Source organism: Crocuta crocuta, unplaced genomic scaffold (assembly GCF_008692635.1).
Source record: "Crocuta crocuta isolate KB4526 unplaced genomic scaffold, BGI_CrCroc_1.0 scaffold479, whole genome shotgun sequence".
NCBI lineage: Eukaryota > Metazoa > Chordata > Mammalia > Carnivora > Hyaenidae > Crocuta > Crocuta crocuta.
The window spans coordinates 838,169-862,019 of record NW_027531875.1 but is presented as its reverse complement, the minus strand read 5'-3'; the positions used below and the strand labels follow the sequence as shown (position 1 = coordinate 862,019).

The following is a 23,851-nucleotide window of genomic DNA, read 5'->3' as shown; positions in this document are numbered from 1 at the left end:
ATAAATGGGGGGGGGGGTCCTACTGGCATATAGTGGGGAGTGGCCATGGATATTTCTAAACGTTCTATAATACACGGGTCTGCCCCACACAAGAAAGACTTGTCAGGTCCAAAGTGTCAGTAGTGCTGAGGTTGATAAGCCCTTACAAAGGGAAGCCATTGGAAGTTCCTGAAGAGGGAAAAGAAAAGACTGAGGGAAAGTATATGAGGTCTCATTTCTACCATTTCTTCAAAATACCGCCAATTCCAGCCACAGTGAAAAGACCTATCACTTCTATAATATACTCATTCACGTAGAAAACCAGCTAGATACTCAACACATGAATGAGTATATTATGAAAGTGATAGATCCTTTCACTGTGGCTGGAATTGGGGGTGTTTCAGTCATTCAGCAAACACTTATTGAGTGTCTAGCTGGTTTTCTAGGCACAGAGCAAAGGAGGCCAAGTAGAAAGTACCCCTGACTTTATGGAGACATGCGTTTCCATGGCGGGTTGTATATCATCTACTGAAGTGTGTGATCGGTGCTGTCAACAGAGGTAAGCTTAAGGGGAGTTATTTCTGTGTCTTCCTGACCTTTCCTTTTGACTCTTCTCTCCCTTAGCAAGTCTTTTTTCTCTTTTAAATACCAGCAAATGACAATGTCACATGTGAACTAGGTAAAAAGACACCTCTCTCAACTTTCCCAGCCTTTCTTCTGGATTCCCAGTACACTGTGCCTCATCCCCTGGCAGTGCTCACCAGTGCCCCACTACAGGCCCGTCATGGCTGCTGCAGCTCTCCTGTCTGCTTCTCTGTCCTTTCCACTACCTGGCTGCTCCTGCAGGTAAGGCCCCCAGAGGCTAAGTCATTTTGTATGCTGAGCACTTAGTACAGTACCTGTCACAACTCAATAAGTGTTCGATTGATTGAACAAATTAATGTAGAATGAATTAGAGAGGGGAGAAAAAGAGAGGAGTGGAGCCCAGATAGGAAGGTGATGTAATATTCTAGGTATGAGGGACAGAGTCTAAATTAAACTAAGAGCAGGGAAAGCTGATAGAAAAGACATTTCAAGGGCAGAACCCAAAGAACTTGGTGATGTGCAGGAAGTCATGAATACTGATAGTCAGAAAGTCACTAGGAAAATTTTTGTAAAGATCAAAACTACAATGTAAGGGCTTAGGGAAAAAAATGGATAACAAAAATGCAATGAGAGAAATGGGCATAATATTTAAGCAAATTAGTAATTTTTTTGAACAAGATGAAAACAGCTAGAAAAGATAAGAGAATAAAGTAGTTTTTCAAGATAGTGAGTGGATAGAGAAAGCCACAAGTACAAGAGACTCAGGGAAGGAATTGTGGGGAAAGGAAGCCATGGGGAGGTGAGGATTAGCGATACTCGAGCTAAGGGTATATCAGTAGCATATGATTGCCTAGGAGATACAGAAAAGGGCTTTAGGCTGGCCTTTCCCAAATTCTCTTGGATTCAGCTAATACATAGATTTCTTCAGAAAAGAAGGTTCTACAAAGCATTTTTGTATGTTATGTGCACCCAAACACGCTTTGTATTCCTTTGTAATAATACTTTGAGCCTATTCCACTTTAAGTGCCTACACATACTCATTTAATTCTTACAATAACAATGACATAGATACTACTAGCGTTCTAGTTTTGCTGAAGCACAGAGAGATGAAACGCCATGACTGCAGGCCTGGCAAGTGGTACTGCTGGGAAGGGGGTCCAGGCTGACTAATTTTAGAAGCTGTTTTCTCAAACACTTGCTTTACAAATTCTCAAATACAATCTACGAATGAAATAGTAAACAATGAGTTAAGTTTGGTGGGAAACTTCTTAATTTTTGTTCCTTCAAATTAAATATCCCTAAGCTAAATTGTAAACTTAACCTTTTATTTCATATAGAAAAGCTATAAACAAGAACTTTCTATTCTATTAGGAAGCCCTGTCATTTTGCTGCTTTTTATTTTGCCATTATATAATTAGAATTTCTTCTAAAGGCCAGGGAAAAAAAGGGCACTTATAAAGCTAAGTATATATTTAACTGTTCCTAACATCTGCAAGTCTATTTTTAACTTGGAGAATGGCAAACTCAAAATGCCATCTTGAATTTTAATTCTAACTTGAGTCACAACCTTAACATAATTTAGCCGTTTCTTATCATAAATTACTACTTGTTACCTGAGAAGCACGACCGTATCCAATTTTGCTATTACCCATAATTTGAACAATGAAACAAAAATAAAGCTCCTCTTGCTCACTTTCCCCGCCAATATTCTTGGTGTAGCTATATTATTTTTATTCTTTTTGCTTCTTGTTTGCTAATATATATAATTAAGCAGAATTAAGGGTCATAAGCCGTTTCAATTGTAAAATGTCAGATATGCAAAAGGTCATGTTAATCATCACTCAATCTTCTCTTTGATTTAATCTCTTTAATTTCTTCTCTTTGACTCAATCATTACTAACAATCTTGCTCCCTGGGAACCACTACTAGAACTATAAGATACTAACGAGTTCTCTTGCAGCTTGACACCGTGTTCTTTGGTGACCCCAAATAAACCAGCTCATTTACATTTTTGCATTTATTAATGTATTTAGCTAAAGCTCTAAGTCAGAGTTTCTAAATGACTTAATAGCAGAATGCTTTTTTTCAAGCAAAACCTTACATGGGAATCTAACCATGGAAAACAACTAAAATATTTCATTACTATACATTTTGTAGGTTCAGATTTACACTTTATTCTATTGTAAATTAATCAGTGAAAACAACACACTGGTGTTCAATCTAATGTTAATATTTAGCAAGTACATACTTGGCCATTTATATTTCTTTATTAGAGGTTTCAAATTTAAATCAAATAGCTGTAGACCTTCTGGATTATCCCTCTTGCAGAGTTAAAAAATATCTCTGTTGTAAATCAAAGTTATCATGCCCAGAAGACATCATACCTGTGACCTGTGCTTGCGATTACAATCTTATCTCCCGGTTTCCAAGTTACTGCTTCTTGTAAAATCAATGTCCTTTCCCCGGCCTTTGCCGTATGAGCCAGACGAGTCCAGATCACAGAAACCGGCTGACCTGGAGCCAACAGACAAACTGAGTATTTCTTTCTTTTATTTTTAATTTTTAAATTAATGTTTATTTATTTTTGAGAAAGAGAGAGATTGACAAAGCGCAAGCAGGGTAGGGGCAGAGAGAAAGGGAGACACAGAATCTGAAGCAGGTTCCAGGCTCTGAGCTGTCAGCACAGAGCCTGACATGGGGCTCAAACTCATGTACCATGAGATGGTGACCTGAGCCAAAGTCGGACGCTTAACTGACTGAGGCACCCAGGCATCCACAAACTGAGTATTTCTAAAGATGTGTTTTCTTGCCTAGTGAGAGCTTTATGTATTTTTAATATTTGCCTGAATTGAATCAATTTTGAAAAGGCTCATTTTACCTTGGCATTTTACACCTTTCTCAAAAAAGAAAAATATTTAGCATGTTCACTTTATAAAAATAACAATTAAGTTATGATAACATGTGTGGGTCTATAAAACTAAAAAAGATCCTTCTGCAATGATATACTCCATTTAAAACAATCATCTTTACAAAAACACAATATAAATGTGGTGTCTTACTATTGTTAAAATGAGCAGAGGCCTATTACCTTTGCCATTGTTGATAGAAGTTGCTTAAATTGATAACCTAGAGACAAATGAAATGTGTAAATTTCTGAAAATTATGTTAGGATATTTATTTTGTACAATGCAGGATGACAGTTATGATCATAATAGGGATCGTGTTTATGAAAGAAACAGATTATTGTAATATAGAAGACTTTAATATAAAAAGGATTCATATCATGCTTCCTTTAAATAAGTAAGCCTGATACCTCAAACATAATCATAATCATTTTTATTTGCTGATAATTTTCTATAATATAGTTATATAGAAGTACAGCTATACACTTATATTTTATTTTTTTTATTTTTATTTTTTCAAAAGCAGGAGAGGTGTTTTTATTTATTTATTTTTAAATAGTTTATTGTCAAATTAGTTTCCACATAACACTCAGTGCTCATCCCCACAAGTGTCCTCCTCCATGCCCATCCCCCCTCCCCCCCACATCCATCAGTCCTCAGTTTTTGTCAGCATTCAAGAGTCTCTCATGGTTTGCCTCTCTCCCTTTCCCCCACCATTTCCCCCCTTCTTCTCCCCCTTGTTCCTCCGTCAAGTTCCTCCTAATCCTCCTATACGTGCAAACATATGATATTTGTCCTTCTCTGCCTGACTTATTTCGCTCAGCATAACACCCTCAAGGTCCATCCATGTTGCTACACATGGCCAGATTTCATTGTTTCTCATTGCCATGTAGTAGTCCATGGTACAGATAAACCACATCTTCTTGATCCATTCATCTGTTGATGGACACTTAGGCTCTTTCCATGTTTTAGCTATTGTGGAGAGTGCTGCTATGAACATTGGGGTACACGTGCTCCTATGCCTCAGCATTTCTGTATCCCTTGGGTAAATTCCTAGCAGTATACACTTATATTTTAAAAAGAGCCCATTTTAAAATACAAACATAAGAAGTTACAATCTTCTGCTTCCGGAGTTAATGCCTTTTTATATAGACAAATGAAAGCAGTAATAATCACCAGTACTCCGCTAAGCGCTAAAATAGGCAAAAGGTGTTGTGAGAACACATACAAAGGAATAAGCAGAACAGTGTAGAGATGACCCAGAGCGGTGTTCCCAGGAGTGATTGGGTTATGAGTCTTGGTAGTATGAAGGGCTGGTCTGCCCTGGATAAGGGGAGAGCAGAGATGAAGAGGAACAAAGAGGGGATATATAAAGACAGGAGAGGCTTGGCAAGTTTTCGTTTAGAGTTGTCAGGAGGGTTATCTCTGGTTTCCTGGCTAGTACCTCCTGGACCACTTCCCTGAGCCCTCTGGCTGCCCTACCATGCAGATCCAGGATTCCCTCTCGCACGGCCAGAGTTTTGGCACCATATACTGGGAGCTCAGGAGATCGCAGGTGCCCATGCAAAGTAATGACCGCCCTGTGCTGAAATGGGGATGCTTCTGTCCCAATCTGCAAGGGAATTCACAACCATCATTCAGAAAGTTAAAAGTCAATATTCACAGTCTAACCACTTAAAAGTAGCCCTTTCTTTTGAGACATTTTGATTGCTCAGTCATCAATATCTATCTTCCAAAAGATAAACCTTACATTTCCTAGTCAGCCAAGTACACTCTGTAAGATCTTTGGAACATATACTGATTGACTGTAGCCACATCTCAGAGCTATTTTTTTTTGTTGTTGTTCCATTTAAAATTTGGCTCTATGATAGCATGCTATTCTCTTCCCATTAAAAGCACAAGGATACTCTGGAAAACATTTTCCCAGAGAAAGGACTTTAGACTAGTAACAGAGACCTACGTAAAGATAAACTTGTGAGAGCTTGTTATAATTAACTATCCATTTTACAAATGGTATTTTACAAAGAATGGAGAGAGGTTAGCAATGATTATGTATCAGGTTCTCTCATATACCTGAAGAATGCCTCCATCTGTAATTAGAATATTTTCTGCTTGGAGTTCAATGTCAGCTTCATCAAATATTAGAGTTCCACCTATGAATTATACAATTTTGAAACATAACAAAGAAAATTATTATTAATAGCTATTTATTAAATTATATACAACATTTTAATTTCTTATTCTTTTTTAAATGTTTATTTATTTTTGAGAGAAAGAGTGTGCATGGATGTGATTGGGGAAGGGGCAGAGAGAAAGGGAGACAGAGAAAGCAGGCTCTCTACTGACTTCAGAGAGTCTAATGTGGGGCTCAAACTCACAAACTGCAGATCATGACCAGAGCCGAAGTCAGACACTTAAGAGACGGAGCCACCTCTAATTTCTTATTCTTATCTGCTATCACTATGCATGTCACTTTAGCTTCAGTTCTTTAGCAATATAAACTATAAAAATTTCAGGCAAGACCCAGGAGTTGGTAGAAAATTAAATCCCTAGGCAGATTTTTTTCCCTTGACCATTGTTATTTTCTATGCTTTTAAATAGTGCAGCTACATGTTCTATAAACACAAGTATTCAAAATATAAATTAAGGCCAGAAATAATTAAAATTAGGGGTGTATGGGTGGCTCAATCAGTTGAGCGTCCAGCTCTTGATTTAAGCTCAGGTCACAATCCCAGGGTTGTGGGAGACAGCCCTGCATTGGGCTCTACGCTGAGCATGGATTCTGCTTGAGATTCTCTTTCTCTCCCCCTCTGCCCCTCTCTCTCTAAAAATAAAATACAATAAAATGTAAAAATTAAAGAAAACCATTTTTATAGAAATCATTATAATGCTGACATTAGCTCTGAACTCCTATCCACTAATTTGCACTAGCAACACCTATAGCCTGATTAGCATTATTAAAGAATGTGCTGAGATATATTTTTATGAGACTGATATAAATTTGTGAGCAGTAGAACTTTACTTATCCAAAGGTGCAACAGTTAATAACTTCAAATAACTGAAACACACTATTATCCCGGAAGTTAAAACAAAAATGAAATACAAAAGTCTTTGAGTAGCTAAAGCCATCATGGCAAAGTTTATACCTGAAAGCCCAAAGCATTTAACTCTTGTCAAACATTGTTTCTTTTACATGCAGTTGTAACAGTTCTGGTTATTTCATCTTCTAAACTAATAACAGAATATCAAGAAGCAGAGAGACACCCAAGTACAATGAAAGCAAGTTCAAAGACAAAGGTGAGAATCACAGCCTGGCACCCAATGGGAGTTTGGGGTGGTCATTTAGTATAGAATTTAGCAAGTCTCTCTGATTTTATAACCCCTGGGACCCACTATACCAGTTTTTTTCTGAATGGAAATATCTTTCACTGCTGTAATTCACCACACATGGAGAGGCATAGGCACATGCAGGTACATTATTATTGAAACAGAAGTTTCACAAAACAACATTTAACTTTAGAAGATGCTTAACCATAAGAATGCAAGACACTCTGATATTTCCTATTCCATTTCATCAAAATTTTCTGGCTACAACACACTAAATAATGGCATACCACAATTTAAAGGACACAGTATTCCATACTGCATTAAAAACATCACACCACTATGGATATTCATAATCATGAGTTTTAATTAGATTTTCTTCAAGAAATATTCCATAGACAGAATCTAATAAGCAGATTTTCAGAAATTTACCCTGAATAAGCAACATTTTCAGAATCGGTGTATTTTGATCCAGCAAAATTGTCTGTCCTTTAGTGATAACAACTAGAGCCCCTTCCTCTGGGGGAGATTTTCCTCCCCATGAGAAGTTGGAAGACCAAGCATCAACATACAGGAAGTCAGCATCATCCTGTAATAAAACATAAGAAGCTTTTAAATTGAGAGGTTTTATCAGAATTACTCATTCAACTTCTCAAATAAGAAGAAACCTCAATGAGGAAACATTTTCATCTATAATATAAAATATAATCTACTTTATTTTTTTTTTAATTTTTAAGTCTTTATTTTTGAGAGAGAGAGAGAGAGAGCGCAAGCCAGGGAGGAGCAGAAAGAGGAGACACAGAATCTGAAGTGGGCACCAGGCTCTGAGCTGTCCGCACAGAGTGGGGCTCCCACTCCACATGATCGTGGGATCATGACCTGAGTCAAAGTTGGACACTTAACCCACTGAGCCACCCAAGTGCCCCAAGTGTAATCTACTTAAGATACGTCATAGCTGTCTGTTGGTTTAATAATAATTATAAAGTGAAAATCAATTACCAATTAGCCCACAATCCAGATAAGTAAAAACCTGAAATCATAAAATATTAGTAACAAGCAACAAAAACATGTTACTTTAAATTTAGTATAGTTACATCTCAGTTATTTTTTGGAGACATTAACAGAGTAAAAAGTCCATTACCAATTACTTCATCTCCCATAATGTCTTCTATTTCTCCTTTCTTTTCTATTTTACTATTGCTATCATTATTATACTCAACAGCAATTTACCAGTTTGGCCATGCCACTGCTTCTGATGTTGACATGCACTGGAGCCCACCCTGAAGGGGTGTGGGCATCAGTCATACAGATGATATACGTCTTGTTGGAATACTCAATGTCACATTTGGCTTCAGCTATGGTGATGAGAACATCCTGCATGTTTTCACTGTAAGAAAAGGGGGGGGGGGCAAAACATTGACTTTTTTCCCTCAAATTGTTCATGGTCCCAATAGGTCACATTGTCAAACCCTATTAATGATATGCACTATTGCAAATATAATGATCTTACTCTATGATCCATCAAAGTGCAGACTGACACTTTTTTCAATAGTAAGTCTTCAAACTATGTGTTGAGAAAAAAAGTAAACAAGATTAAGAAGACAGGACATAAAGCTATACAAATTAGCAGGCATTCCAGAGTTGGGAGAAAAATTGCCTGGGTTCAATTTATTGAAAGAATCTTTGTTGGTCTCTAAAGAGCCACTTTTGTAAGAGATTTTCAGGGATCCTTTTGTTTATGTGATATTTTCACCAAATTCAAAGACTTTAGAATTTAATATCCAAGTAAAAATTCAAGTCCAAGGTCTTGAGAAATTAAGTACTTGAGAAATTAAAATTGCCTTCCAGGATTTAAATGATCTGCAGTTTTGAAATCAGCCTTATCCTCCTGAAGAATAATAACAGTGAAATCCATAAATTTGAACCAAATAATGAATCTGTTTAGGAAGAAGGAATCCGGCCACTTAGAATGAAATGGACATGATGTATGAAGACATGTTTCACCAACCCAAAGAAGCAGATCATGGTTGGTGATGAGATAGTGGGGTAAACAAAACAACATGTGATTTATACTTGGGGTCTGACTAGGATTTGGGGCAAGTTATTTAAACTCTCTAATTTCAGTCTCCTAAGCATAAAATGGGATAAAAATATCTCAGAGAGGGTAAGGCAGGAAGTTTCTGTGGGGTAGGAAGTTGCCTAACATGGAGTAAGGAGTTGATAAATGTTAGCTGTTAGGACTAGGATGTGCCTCAAGCATGACTTCTGAGCAGACGGGTACACACTGCGTGAGTATACTTAAGTACCGTCCTTACCTAGGAGAAAGGAGGAGTGATGGCTTGAACTTGCACACACTGATGTATGTGTGTGAAGACAGTACCTGAAGCCTGATCCCGTGACTGTAAGCCTGGTGCCCCCTGCTGTACTGCCTCTCTTGGGAGATATTTCAGTGACGAGCGGAGTCAGTGACATGGCATACATAAAAGGGGTCGTGGACTGTGACATATCCTTCCCATTGACCACACTCACTTCACAGACTTGCTCAGGTCCTCTGCCTATGAGAAGAGGATTGAACTGAGGAGAGTTCTGCCATCAGGCCCTTACTCATTCCCCAAAGTCCTATTTTCAATAACATGTTCCTTTTCCTGAAATCACTTCCAATATACACAGGTTATTTTTCAAATAATAAGACTCAAACATCTCAAAGTTCATGCACACTGTCAAAAGGAAAACCCCTTAGATCCTTTCTTGAAGCCTCTTACTGCAGACGATGCTACAAACCTCCCTGTGTAGGTTTCAGCCCTGGAGGATGCGACAGTGCAAATCAGAGCAGGAAGGAAGGGAGAACTGCTGAGGCGCGCAGGCTGACAGCAGCAGGGAGTGACAGCCAGAAACGAGCCAGGAGAAGCAAAACCACAGACACGGGTATGACAGTATACAGAGAGGAAGCGGAGCTGGTGTGCAGATAACCTCAAAAACCTGGACAAATCTTGAGAACATGGCTGCATTTTTTTTAAGTCAGCATATAAACTGATACTGAAATGATAAATAAGCTCATTCATAAAAATGTTATATTTTCTTCAATATTCTTTAAGAAGTCAGGGGGCGCTTGGGTGGCTCAGTTGGTTAAGCGTCCGACTTCACCTCAGGTCATGATCTCACTGCTTGTGGGTTCGAGCCCCACGTCAGGCTCTGTGCTGACAGCTCAGAGCCTGGAGCTGCTTCAGATTCTGTGTCTCCCTCTCCCTAGGGCCCTCCCCCACTTGGACTCTGTCTTTCTCTCTCTATTTCTCTCTCTCTCAAAAATAAACATTAAAAAAAGAAGTCAGAAAAGAAGTAAAAATGTTTGTAAAGACTTCATTAAATTTTGTTAATGCTTTTTTAAAATGCATACAAACCATTTTTTTTTTAATTCACCCAGAGCATTCCTTTTGTTTCATCTTAAATTTCACTGGACAATTAAAATTTCTTGTGTACTTAAAATTCCAGATGTTTAAACTTCACAAGAGCACAATAACCCAAGAATTAGGGTTAATAATATCTCCATTTAATAGATGGATAAACTGAAACAGAGTTCAGCTATTTAGTTGAGGTGACACAGTAAGTGGCAAAATGACATTCAGGGGCTCCTGAGAGCCGGGCTCTTAACCACTAAATAAAAACAAATAAGAGTAATAATAATAACAGCAGCAAATCACATATCATGTTTCAGATATCATTCCATCCACTTTACGTACATTAACTGATTAAGCCTTACAATAATCCAAAAAGTAGGCAAATGTGATTATTCTCAGTTTGCACATGAGGAAACTGAGACACAGAAAAGTTAATAACCTGTCTAAAGAAACACCTCGGGTTTGAATCTTGGCAATGCATTACCAGGGTTTACACTCATACTATCCTGTCTTTAATGGAAATCTAATAGTTCAATAGGAATGAAAAATGTGTCCTCCATTTAGCATGCTCAGTTTATGTGATAAACTAAAAAACCACAATTTATTATAAACAATTCAATCTAGCCCAAATGTTATGAATCTTGGAAGAAATATAAACTTAGAAAACAAAGTTCTATAGAAATTATTTAAAGTCAGGACAGTCATAAAGGTGATTCAATATCCCCAAAACTTGGAGAAAGAAATTTAGACTCTGATTTCTTTAACATTACTATTTCTCAAAGACTGCCATTCTTTTTCCTGACTACTTACCATTATGATGTGGAATTTTACATAATAGAGTTGTGCGGTTGGATTTAAGCCTGTCAACTGCACATTCTGAGCCACATACTAATATAGTTGAGGTTTGTGCATTAAACCCAGTGCCCGTCACAGTCATGGTCTGACCACCACCGAAGCTCCCTAGTAAAGAAATATAAAAGGGAAAAATACAGCTAATGAAAATAACAAAAAAACAAAAAAACACCTCCTCTGTATATGTATTTTAAAACCTGAAACAGAAGTAAATTACAATAAGTGAAATGATTCTTAGAACTGAAATCATATAGTATATACTATATTAACGCAACAGAATCTCTTTTGATGGTAGTATTTTAAAACCTTTACTGAGTAAACTCTACATCCTGTCATTGATTTCAACTACTTCTAGGAACCAAAATTTTATTCACCGGAGATCTCAAAGAGAGTAGTCAAAACATAAATGTAAAATAAATAAAATAAAATTACTATTTAATTAGAAGAGCATTGGTTAAACTTTCTTAAGGTTTTTAACCACTAAAGTAACTTTCAAATAGAAAAAAATATTTATGTATTCGTAATTATAGGTCGGTGACATCTAAATATGATTTTATAAAACTATGTAAGACTAAGAGAAATATAGGCTGTAAATGAATATTTTGAAGTGATTGATTGATATATGCACATGCTTATTTGATGGATAAACAGACTATTTTAATGTGTTATAGGAACTACGAATCTCAGCAGTGTTATAAGAATACTTTTTTCTAAATAAGATTATGTATTTACTGAAACAATATAAAATATTTATAGGTTCCTACACATTCATGGCTACCTTGGCTTGGGTGAATATTCTGAATAGCGAGTGGGTACTCAAACACAACTGTAGACACAGCAAAGCCTTTTGTCTTATGATGCATCATGACAGGAAAAGTACCACCAGCATGCTCTCCAACGACACACTGAAGGACACTATCGTTGACCATGGTCACATTACACTGGATATTGTTTATCATCACAGAAATTTCCAAGACATCAAAACCAAAATTAGATCCAGTGATTTGAATTTGGGTTCCTGGTGGACCTTAAAAAAAAAAAAAAAAACAAGACAAACCAAACAATATATCTAAATTCCAGCACTTATACATGCATTTAAAGATATACTTAATTACTTCTGTAAACAAAATAATATCTAGTATTTTAAAGCTTAAAATAAATATTAACAAAATACAAAGGTTGGCTATACCATATATTACAATCTATAGTATATTTACTATAAATTATCTCAATATTCATTATTTTCCAGTGCATTGTTATTCTACTGCTACTTTTTAAAAAATTTTTTTAATGTTTTATTTATTTCTGAGAGAGAGAGAGACACCATGAGCAGGGGAGGATCAGAGAGAGAGGGAGACACAGAATCTGAAACAGGCTCCAGGCTCTGAGCTAGCAGTCAGCACAGAGCCCAACATGGGGCTCAAACCCATGAACCATGAGATCATGACCTGAGCCAAAGTCGGACACTTAACCGACTGAGCCACCCAGGCGTTCTCTATTACTATTGTTAATGTTAATTCAGGCTACTGCAGAAGAAGGGAAGAGAGAAGAAAAAAGATTTAGAATTAAGAAGTATGAATGTCTGAGGCACCTGGGTGGCTCAGTGGGTTGTGTCTGAGTCTTGGTTTTGGTTCAGGTCATGATCTTGTGGTTCATAGGTTCAAGACCCATGTCAGGCTTTGCACTGACAGTGTGGAACCTGCTTGGAGTTCTCTCTCTCTTCCTTTCTCTCAGCCCCTTACCTGCTCATGCTCGCTTGCTTTCTCTCTCTCTCAAAATAAATAAATAGCCTTAAAAAATATGAATGTCTGAGCAGGGATGGTGAGTTGGAGTATATTTTATAAACGAGGCTTAAATTTTTTATTTTTAGTACTTTCCTGATATTTTAGTACTTTCCTCTTTTGAGGATGGATTATTTTTCTTAATAAATATTTTCAATATATGCTTGATAAATTATGATAGGTAAGATGGTAAATACAGAAACAAGGAATTAGTTTAGAGAATTATCATTTTAAAGACCACAGATATTAATGAGATCTATCATGCTAGGAATAGTTTTAAGTACAAGCTAGGGGTGCCTGGATGGCTCAGTCAGTTAAGTGTCTGACTTTGGCTCAGGTCATAGTCTCACAGTTCATGGGTTCAAGCCCCACGTCGGGCTCTGTGCTGACAGCTAGCTCAGAGCCTGGAGCCTGTCTTCAGATTCTGTGTCTCCCTCTCTCTCTGACCCTCCCCTGCTCATGCTGTCTCTATCTCTCTCTCAAAAATAAATAAAAGACATTAAAAAATGTACAAGCCAAAAAATGATTTTTTAGTCTTAATTTTTTAATTTTGTCTAGCATTTTTACCTTTCAAATGGTAGTATTGTTCTAAGTTTGATCCACTGCCTTTTCTCTTTAGTAAATAAAGCAGTTCAGTTCTCACTTGTCTGCAAGTTATGTAACTTCAAATACATTGCTTGAAAGAGACATTCAGGGGCACCTGGGTGGCTCAGTCGGTTAAGCATCTGACTCTTGATTTCAACTCAGGTCATCATCTCACGGTTCCAAGAGTTTGAACCCCATGCTGCTTGGGATTCTCTTTTTCCCCATCTCTCTACCTCTCTCTTTCTCTCATTCTCTAAAAGTAAATAAATAAACTTTACTTTTATTTTTTTATGTTTTATTTATTTTTGAGAGAGTGTAAGTGGGGGAGGGGCAGAGAGACAGAGAAAGAGGCAGAGAGGAAGAGAGACAAAGAGACAGGATCTGAAGCAGGCTCTGCACTGACCACAGAGAGTCTGATGTAGGACTTCAACTCACAAACTATGAGATCATGACCTGAGTCAAAGTCAGACGTTCAACTGACTGAGCCACCCAGGTGTCCTTAAATAAACTTTTCTTTTTTTAAAGAAAGAGACATTCAGGAAAAGAGATGGGACAGAAATGGCTCATGGAAATAAAAACATATGCCAATATCCAGTTCATCATTTGCAATGATTACAAATACATGGGAGAAAAGTATGTTATTGCTATTATTAATGTTTGCTTTTTTAAAAATTCCTCAATGAGAAAGCTTAATGTAACAAAGGAAATTTCAATAGCAAACTTCTTGAAGGGAGAGAATACATCTTAACCAAACCTGGCACATCTTTGGCACCTCTTCTGGTAATATAAACTTAAGACTATTTTCAAATAGCCTTTTAAAAAAAAGCTAACATTTAATTATTTTCTTATTAAAGTTACCATTCTAAATTATATGAATTAATTTATTTAACCTTACCAGGAAGGTACTTGCATGTATAAGGGAACTCATATTTAAAAGAACTTTGTCCAAAGTTGTATCACTATAAAATAGAAAAACCATGATTTGAACCTAGGCATCAAGGCCATGTTCTCACCATTACACTACAGCTGCCTCTCCAGAATTCGTTATGTAGATGATAAGCATTCCAACACCCTGAAGATGATCAGAAACAGCATAGAATAATGACAAAAATTATGAAAACTATCTATTCTTAGTTTAGAAAAATGTGTTATACTAAATCCTAAAGCAAAACTTATTTCATAATATTTTTTCCATCTGAATGGGTCAATTACCTTCTTAAAAAGAACTCTGTTGAGTTAGCTAGTTAGTATTCGATTATAGTTTCATGGAAACTACATAGAAAAACTTTCAATGTTTAGTAAGATCACCTACTTCTGAATTTTAACAGTTGCTTCCTGTGCCATACCAGCATTAATGACATAAATTATCAATTTAACTCACAAATATCCATCTATTTCTTCCTCACTTTGAAAGTCAGGTCAAGTTAAAAAGGATTTTGTTTCAAAATAGAAGTTGGAATTTGACTAAAAATTTTATCATAAGAATGTGCAAAACATAGTCATAAAATGGAAACTACACAGAACTCAAATCCCATGTATTAACTGGGTTATGTGGATTGCCTAAGAACACATCTTAATAATCATCTATAAACGTTATTCCATTTTGACACTAATAAATATTACTGATAATACCATGTCAAGACAATGAAAGGAAGGTATTGGCGTACCTGTCTTTGGATCTATTTCTCTGAGAAGTGGCGTATCCTCCAAGGCATATATAAATGACAGAGGTGGATAAGCAACTGCATTCACAAAAATCTTCAAAGTGGCGTTCCCCGCCATCCCTGCCGGGGTACTGCAGCGGACTTCACTGGGGTTGACAGAAACAATTTCACAAGGTTCATCCCCAACAGTGACTGTGGTATTGCCTGGATAGAACCCATTTCCTGTGATCACCAAAGTGGTTCCACCAGCCACGCTTCCAGAAGGGGGTGTGACAGATGCAACAGCGGGGCTGCTAACAGTAAGGGTTCCCAGGGCCGCGCCTTTACTTCCCACCACAACACTAAGAGGATGAAGTCCAGCTGGGAGAGGGCTCACCAGCACAGTGATGTTATTGTCATTAACATCTATTGCTCTGACCTGCTGGTTTCCAATGAAAACAGCAATGTCTTTCAAGGCAGTGCCAAAACCACCTCCTTCAATAAGAACTTCTACAGGTCCTTTGATGGAGTTTGGGAAGATTCTTGTTACAAAAGCAGCGATGCTTTCTAAGTATAAAAAGCTGCAGCTCCCCTGGCACTGGGCAGGCACTCCGTGTATTAGAAGACCCACTTTCACCAGCTGTTGGGGAGCAGGGGATGTTTCACACTCAATGGCTGTGTAACTTACGGACAGAACTTTACATGGCAAATGACCCATATAGACTTCTGCGCCTGCAGAAGAGCCTGCAAATCCAGAGCCTTGGATGGTCACTCTGGTCATTCCTCTAGTTGATCCTGCATTTGGCAGCACCATGTCAATGTTCGGCAAAAGTACAAACCGCCCATCAAATTCACTGGAGAGTGTGTTGAGAGCAGTGCCCAAGTTGTAGACAGTTAATGTGACAATTTCCCTGATGCCAACGTCCATTGAGTTTTGAGGGTCAATATGACAAGTAATGGAATTATCACTACTTTCTTCCACAATACAGGGGTAGCTACCAATTGTAACCTGAAAGGAAAATGAATACGGAAACAAGTGGATACATTACTGTAGTATGAACTTAAATTTTATATTGACAGCAACTGAATTTTAAAAATATAATCATGTGCAAACTTTTTTCTTCATAAAACTAATTTGGGGGGGCTGATTAAAGCATCTCTTGGATCAATCTTAAAACTAAATTATGACCATACATGAATGGTCATAGCTACATTATTCATAATAGCCAAAAAGGTAAAAACAATCTAAATGCCCATGAACTGATAAATGGATAAATACATTGTGTATATTATATAATGGGATATTATTCAGCCGCAAAAAAAAAAATGAAGCACTGATAAACATGGTACAATGTAGATGAACCTTGAAAACATTACACTAAGTGAATAAAGCTGGTCACAAATGACCACATACATTATTCTGTTTATAAAAATGGTCAAGAATAGGGAAGTCCATAAAGACAGAAAGTAGATTAATAGTTGTTTAGGGATGGAGGGTTGGAAAGGTTGAGGGTAATGTCTAAGGGTTAAGGGTTCCTTTTTGGGGTGAAATGTTCTAAAATTGAGTGTGGAGATGGATACACAATTCTGTGAATGTACTAAAAGCCCTTGAATTATGCACTTTAAATGGGTGAATTGTATGGTATATGAATTATATTGCAATAAAGCTGTTAGGAATTACCTTATGAGGTTATGGATGAAATATTCTCCTTTTACTGAGTATACAGTATAAAATAGAGATTGTTATAATCTTACCTTATTAGCACATGTGAGATTACTGAAGCCACGTCCAGTAATTGTTATTAATTCATGTAGTGTTCCAGCAGAAGGACTAATGTTGTTTATAGATGGTGAAAAACAACTTGAAAGCTCAAAGACCAATCTATTTGAATTTTTAACCCCGGTATTGTTCAGGCCACACAGGGGTTCTGTTGCTATGCAGTCTGCCCCAGAGCTCCCCAAGTGCAAACTCGCAGCTCCTTTAGACAAAAAGAACTTCCTGTAAGTCATGTATAAATATTCTAAAACAAGAACTGTTTTCAGAATGCATTACTCTTTATTTTATATTCCATTAAAACTTTCTTTTGTTTTAATGACAAGGGGGGCTCAAGCAGTACAAAGTTAAAATAAAGATCTGGACAAAGACAGTACAGTAAAGAGAGAAAAGTGAATATAAAATTAATTTTTCAATTTTTCTAAAGCCAGATCCTACAGGGAAAATAAAACAATAACATCATTTCACTTTTCATATATTTTGGGGCACATACAGAGAGTTGGAACTTTATTTTTTAGTTTTTTTTAAGTTTATATTTTTATTTTGAGAGAGAGAGCCGGGGTGGGGGTGGGGGACAGAGAGAAAAAGAGAGAGAGAGAGAACCCAAGTAGACTCTGCACTGTCAGCACAGAGCCCTACATGGGGCTGGAACCCACAAACTGTGAGATCATGACCTGAGCTGAAGTTAAGACTTGGATGCTCAACTGATTGAGCCACGCAGGCTCCCTCAGGGTGTCAGAACTACATCTCATTTGAGGCACCCAAGGATTCTGGGAGAATATGGCAGGACAACATTAACATGGGCCTCATTTTATAGAACAAATTCCAGTCTTAGAACAGTCCAGATTTATCCAAGGTCATGTGGTTGGTCAGAGACAGAAGCAGTGTTAGAACTAGTCATCTGCCTCTTCCTCCAGAGAGGTCACACACACCGTGGGTCACTGCAGTGACAGAATTTCCATCTTTTTAAAATTTTTTTTTTATTTCTGAGAGAGAGAGAAAGAAAGCGTGAGCAGGGGAGGGTCAGAGAGAGAGAGAGAGAGAGAGAGAGATACAGAATCTGAAACAGGCTCCAGGCTTTGAGCTGGCTGTCAGCACAGAGCCCAACGCGGGGCTTGAACCCACAAACCGTGAGATCATGACCTGAGCCAAAGTTGGACGCTTAACTGACTGAGCCACCCAGGCGCCCCCAGAGTTTCCATCTTTAACCCTCTTACCCGGAGCATATGTAGCTTCAGTACTATCCACAAACAGGTGCAGGGGAATGTGTCTGGTTTCAGCTGGTAAAACATTAATGACTCCTTGGAGAAAAATAGAGCGAGACTCATCAACATACCCGCTGCTATAATAATGGATTCCAGGTGAAGTAAATTGGTAAGAAAATGAACCTGCCATAAAATAAGATTGTACGTAATAAATACAAGCAATTAATGCATCCTCATAAATAAGTTTCAAATGATCATTCAAACACACATGCAGATGACAGGTTTCTTACTTTTCATGCACGTGATAGTTCAACAGGATGCAGTAAAAAAGGATTCACTGACTATAAAAGAACTATTTTGCATAATGAAATTACATTCCAGGAAGACAAGATCCAGCATTAATTTTTCTAGAAAACCATGTCCAGTCTGGCATATTTTACTAAATTTTAAAGAATAACTCAACATTCATTGAAAAATAAATAATACTTTGTGTTTATGAGAAAAAGTTCAAACTGATATAGATAGATCACAAAACAGTCTAACAGGACACTTTACACTGAGTTGTTCTAGGAGACATACTGATTTTAAGGCTGATTCCAATCAACAGAACTTTGTTACTTGCTACCAGGCTGGTGTGATTAAAACACAAACTCTAATTTTCTTTGTATTTTGCTTATTTCAATATTTTTTTTCAATCGGTTGATTATTCCAGATTGAATAAAGACATTTCTGATATCAGAACTCATCTCTGATGTGTAAAATACTTTATTTATATTCACTTATAATAGGTTTATAAGTTTGTAGTATTTTTACTGTAGCAATACAATGTCAAATAAATCATTTGTGCATTTGCAACATACTATTTATGCAACAGTATTTTAAAGCTAAATAGTATCTTTTTATTATATCTAGGAAAAAGAAGCATGACACAAAATGCAACAAAGCAGAAACATACCTGATGCAGATTTTTCTTTTCCATTGGTAAATCCTTTGCCATCATAAATTACACTTCCAGGACTGGATACAGAGAAAACCCTATATCCTATTCCCTTAAGAAATGGATGCGCTTGCCAATGCCACGTCACTGTATCTCCCACAGATACATTTAAGACTGATGGTGACCAGGCATAACCTAATCCATGTACTGGGAGCAAGAATTGAGATACATTTTAAAGGAAAAAAGGAAAATGAGTAAAAATTGTTAATAATTGTCTTTGAAAGTATTGCATTTTTATACTGCTACTAGCAAAAAAAAAAACGCTTTTAAGTTAACATACTAAATTTTGTATGTGCATAATTTAGACACATAAAAAAAATAAACAGAAATAATGGAAAGTAAGATCATGAGATGAGAAGCTAAGGAAAAATATTAACATACACTTCCAAAACTGATGATCAAGAAAAAATTTGAAAAAAATCAGAAATTCAATAACAAGTTGTTCAGGAATGTCACATGGAATATTCTTTTAAAGCTATGGTCAATTCTTTAAACATAAGAATTTTCTCAGGCATTGAGGCATGCAAAAATCTATATAATTCTAATTTGAATATTTATTTTGAAACCTATAACCAATAATAAACAACAGAGGCTCAGTAAGTTCAGGACTGCAGTAAAATCGAATGGCGATTCCTCATTAGGCAATTGTAGTCTAGCCTTTAAGACTAAAGTCTACCACTGATGCATTCTATATGTGGCCCCCTAGGTCAGAGGGATAAAGCATAGACAAATTATTGAGAAATTATAGAAAGAAATAGCAATACTTATTCTCTGAATACTTTCAAGTACCTAAATAAAATGAAATCAATTTCAGGGTAAAGTGCTTCCACTATTTACAATATATAAACGTTGGCTGATACCTGAATCTTCTCCATTGTTGGTAATCCTAAATGTATTCCCTGTTGAATGAAGAACACATTTTATTACATTTTCTGATGATGAAATCACACTGCAATGGAAGGACCCTAGAAAGAAAAAAGATGGGGGAAATTTTTTCTCAAATATTTTTTGTAAAATATAGAGATGAAGTGTAAGTAGTCAACAGTCAAGTCGCTACAAAAACTCCACATTATGTAGCAGGATCTTTGATACTTTTCTGAGAGTTATGTTTGAGTATTGATTATTTTTATAACAGAGACCTTAGCTTCTTAAAGTGTTTTATAATGCATTAAATGTAAAATACTTATTAAAATCAAAAACAGTTATTCAGATTCACTTTACTACCTTAACCAAAGACACTTAACCTTTTATACGCTAGTAGAAAAATAACGTTTTCATGATTGAAGAGTATTTGTGTAATAACTCCACACCTATAAGCATATCCTTTACAGTGAGAAAAAGTGATAATGCTCTTCAGTGAGGATGAAATTCTTACCTAAGAGCACAGTGTTCTCAGTCGGTATTGTGCTAAACCCGAAACCCAGAATAGTGATTTCAGTTCCACCATATAAAGAGCCTCTCTGTGGAAACATGGTCGTCACTTCCAAAATATACTGTATAGAAGCATTTAACTTATCTCTGCAAATAAAAAATTGGCAGATGCTTCAGTGACTTTTCCATGGTATCCTGTTACTAAACTCTCATTAGGATATGATTCATTTCAGAAGAGGAAGTAGTTGAGTATTTAATTAGACATTACTTTTTCAAACTAGATAATTTGATAATTATCATGGCCTTAATTTCATCGGATGGTCTGCATCTGTGTGTATATACAATAATAATAACATATAGTATATGTAACAATGTACTATATATATAATCATAATATATATATATAATAGTTTTTCCCTAACAATGAAAATTAGATTTCTGAAAATCCCATGGCAGAATAATTTGAGATGGAGGATCTTAAAATACTGTGAAATAAATATGGTTATAAGAACTGAGGTCACAAGGAATACGTGATGTCTTTTAAAATATTTTATTCATTAGAGTAAAATATAAAGGTAGCATTCATTAACTGTAAGAGAACAGAAATGAAATTCCATACATTTTATTTAAGAAATAGGAGTGCCTGGGTGGCTCAGTTGGTTAAGCATCTGACTTTGGCTCAGGTCATGATCTCACCATTCATGGGTTTTGAGCCTGCTTCAGATTCTGTGTCTCCTCTCTCTCTGCCCCTCCCCTACTTGTGCGCGCTCTCTCTCTCTCTCGCTCTTTCTCTCAAAAAAATAAAAGATTTAAAAAAATTTTTAAATTTTTATGCAACTAATTTGAATTTATTATTCTATGTATCTTCGAAGCTTGTCATGATCTCCCTCCCCACTATTTCAATGAGAGAGTTTTAAATTTGTCTTGCTTTGGTCCACATAGTGTGTCTCCTAGGAAGTCATGCTGTTCTGACCTGATATATAGAAGTAGATTCCTACATCCCAGCTCTCACCATAACTAAAATGAGTCTTTGTATTAACTTTTATTTCACTTCCTCTGTATAACTGAATTGCTATGTCTTTTTAAATTTTTATTTATTTATTTATTTATTTATTTATTTGAAAAGAGGTGAGGGGAGAGGGGCAAAGGGCACTAGAGAGAATCTTAAGCAGGCTCCACGCCCAGTGCAGAGACCAACGCGGGGCTCAATCCCGCGACCCTGGGATCATGACCTGAGCTGAAATGAAGAGTTGGAAGCTCAACCACTGAGCCACCCAAGTGTCCCTGGATTGGTATTTCTTAAACTGCCAGTGAAATGCCTTATTTGTATGCTATCACTTCTATTCATTCTGTCCATCACGCCAAAGCACAAAGCAGCCGCTCTTCTATAGCCCATGTGAGCTCTGCCCTGGGAATCAAAGAGCTGATGTAGTTGTGGGGCCTGCTCACGGTTGCTGTTGCTCATCTACTTCATCTCAAGATTCTACTGAGATAATCTCTCCTCCTACTCTGACATCAGCTTTACCTGCATTTTTCTTAAATTCCTAAATTTCAGTTTCATCTTTTTCTAAGTATTCTAAATCAGTACTTTCTTTAGGCCAGCACTAAAATTTTACTTTAAAATTTTAACAAACAGCTTCCAGGAAGAAAATAGTGAACAGTTACCTACAGGAAAAAACCAAAGAATGATTCTCTCCATCCTCTCCTTTAGATGGCCAGCACCTACCAAGCCAGGACCTTGGCTTAATTGTCACCTTTTAGAGAGTGCTTTCCTGTCCCTCAGGAAAAAGTGTTCTCTACGATGTGCTCTTAGAGACCTGAGACCTCTTATTCATAGCCTTTTCCACACTTATAATTAAGTCACTGATGGGATGTTTGGGTATTGCCTCCCCAACAAAATTGTGGGTATTCTTAACGGCAGAGGACATGTCCCTCTTATTCTGCACTGTGAATTCAGCACTGAGCAAGTAACTAACTGCTCGGTAAGTATATCCAAAATGAATGAAAATTATGTGATATATACATAAATCTAATTCTACAGAGAAATCTTACAACCTAATCTGAATTGTTCTCAAAACTAAGCACATATTGTACTTTATGAGATATTTTCAGAATCTTTTGCAAAAGGAGATAGAGATGGGTTAAGAAAGCAACTGCAAATATTAGATTAATGACTACTTGTTTTATTATCCCAAAGCAATTAGCCCCTTGGGTTCCACAACCCCATGAGTTTATGGTCATTACTATACCTTGTTGATGCAAAACCCCAGTTTCTGACTTCTACGTAGATATCATGTTTTCCAGGAGACAGCTTGGGCAAAAGACATCTTATATCTGTGAAATTCCGGTGAAAGATCTGGCAGGGTCTTCCTCCAACATACACCTCCACGTTTTGTGTGAGTTCATTTCCAAAGTTATAACCCTTAACTGTTAAATTAACTTCTCCTATTATTTTAAAAGAGAATAAAGGTTTTACAAGAAGATTCCACTTTTTATATGGCATAAATTTGCATATTAAGCAAATGAACTCACTATGTGACATAAAATTTGCATATTAAGTAAACGAACTCATTTCTTATCTTTTACCAGATTTAGGAAATCCTAACACTGCAGAGGCAAAGAAAAATCAGTGCAAGAACTGATAGCTGCCATGTGGAGATAAAATTCATCTTTAATTGTTTCACAGGGGAAAAAGATGGCAAAGTACTTTCTTAAAAACTTAATATTTCTCTCCTTATCACACATGTGCCAAGTGAAATAATAAATAGACTGATCTAATAAAACTTGTGGCTGGTTTTGCTTTAAGAAACAACTGCAGAGGCGCCTGGGTGGCTCAGTTGGTTAAGTGTCCGACTTTGGCTGAGATCATGATCTTGCAGTTCGTGAGTTTGAGCCCTGCATTAGACTCTTTGCTGTCAGCACAGAGCCCACTTTGGATCCTCTGTCCCCCTCTCTTTCTGCCCCTACCCCATGCATGCTTGATTTTCCTCCCTTGCTCTCTCAAAAATAAATATTAAAAGAAACAATTGCAGGAGAAACTATACTTCAAAAACCTTTCTAGAAATAGTTTACATATATATATGTGACATATACATACATATATCTTACAAATACATATCTTGTATATACATCTTTCATGTACATGTCAAATGACTGTTTTTATTAAAATTTTCCTTACCTAGTATTGTTCGTACTTTTGGACTAAAATCAGTTATAACTGGAGTCTGCAAACAATTGTAACTATAAGCATCCTTTGCTGTGGTTTGAAATCCATTGGTAATAACTGAAATATCAAATGTACCCTCAGTTCTCTGAAATAAGAAGAAAAAAAATTAGAAAATATTCAATGTTGAGTTGAAGAAATCTGATGGCTAAAAACAACTAGAACCACTCAAAATAAACTGCTGAAGGGGCGCCTGGGTGGCTCAGTCGGTTAAGTGTGTCTGACTTACGGCTC

General features: G+C 36.7%; 1 protein-coding gene across 1 annotated transcript in view; it reads right to left on the bottom strand.

The window, feature by feature from the left end:
* PKHD1L1 (PKHD1 like 1) overlaps positions 1–23,851 on the bottom strand; it is a 149,037-nt gene that overhangs the window by 75,115 nt on the left and 50,071 nt on the right. The window contains exons 30-45 of the mRNA XM_077772932.1: positions 23,573–23,705; positions 22,644–22,839; positions 20,399–20,541; positions 19,884–19,988; positions 18,982–19,170; positions 18,039–18,209; positions 16,803–17,026; positions 15,072–16,056; positions 11,817–12,065; positions 10,997–11,146; positions 9,172–9,346; positions 8,022–8,178; positions 7,224–7,380; positions 5,541–5,620; positions 4,950–5,079; positions 2,949–3,078 (exon numbers count right to left, since the gene is read on the bottom strand). Coding sequence (XP_077629058.1) covers positions 2,949–3,078; positions 4,950–5,079; positions 5,541–5,620; positions 7,224–7,380; positions 8,022–8,178; positions 9,172–9,346; positions 10,997–11,146; positions 11,817–12,065; positions 15,072–16,056; positions 16,803–17,026; positions 18,039–18,209; positions 18,982–19,170; positions 19,884–19,988; positions 20,399–20,541; positions 22,644–22,839; positions 23,573–23,705 — 3,374 coding nt within the window. The remainder of the gene's footprint in view (positions 1–2,948; positions 3,079–4,949; positions 5,080–5,540; positions 5,621–7,223; positions 7,381–8,021; positions 8,179–9,171; positions 9,347–10,996; positions 11,147–11,816; positions 12,066–15,071; positions 16,057–16,802; positions 17,027–18,038; positions 18,210–18,981; positions 19,171–19,883; positions 19,989–20,398; positions 20,542–22,643; positions 22,840–23,572; positions 23,706–23,851) is intronic.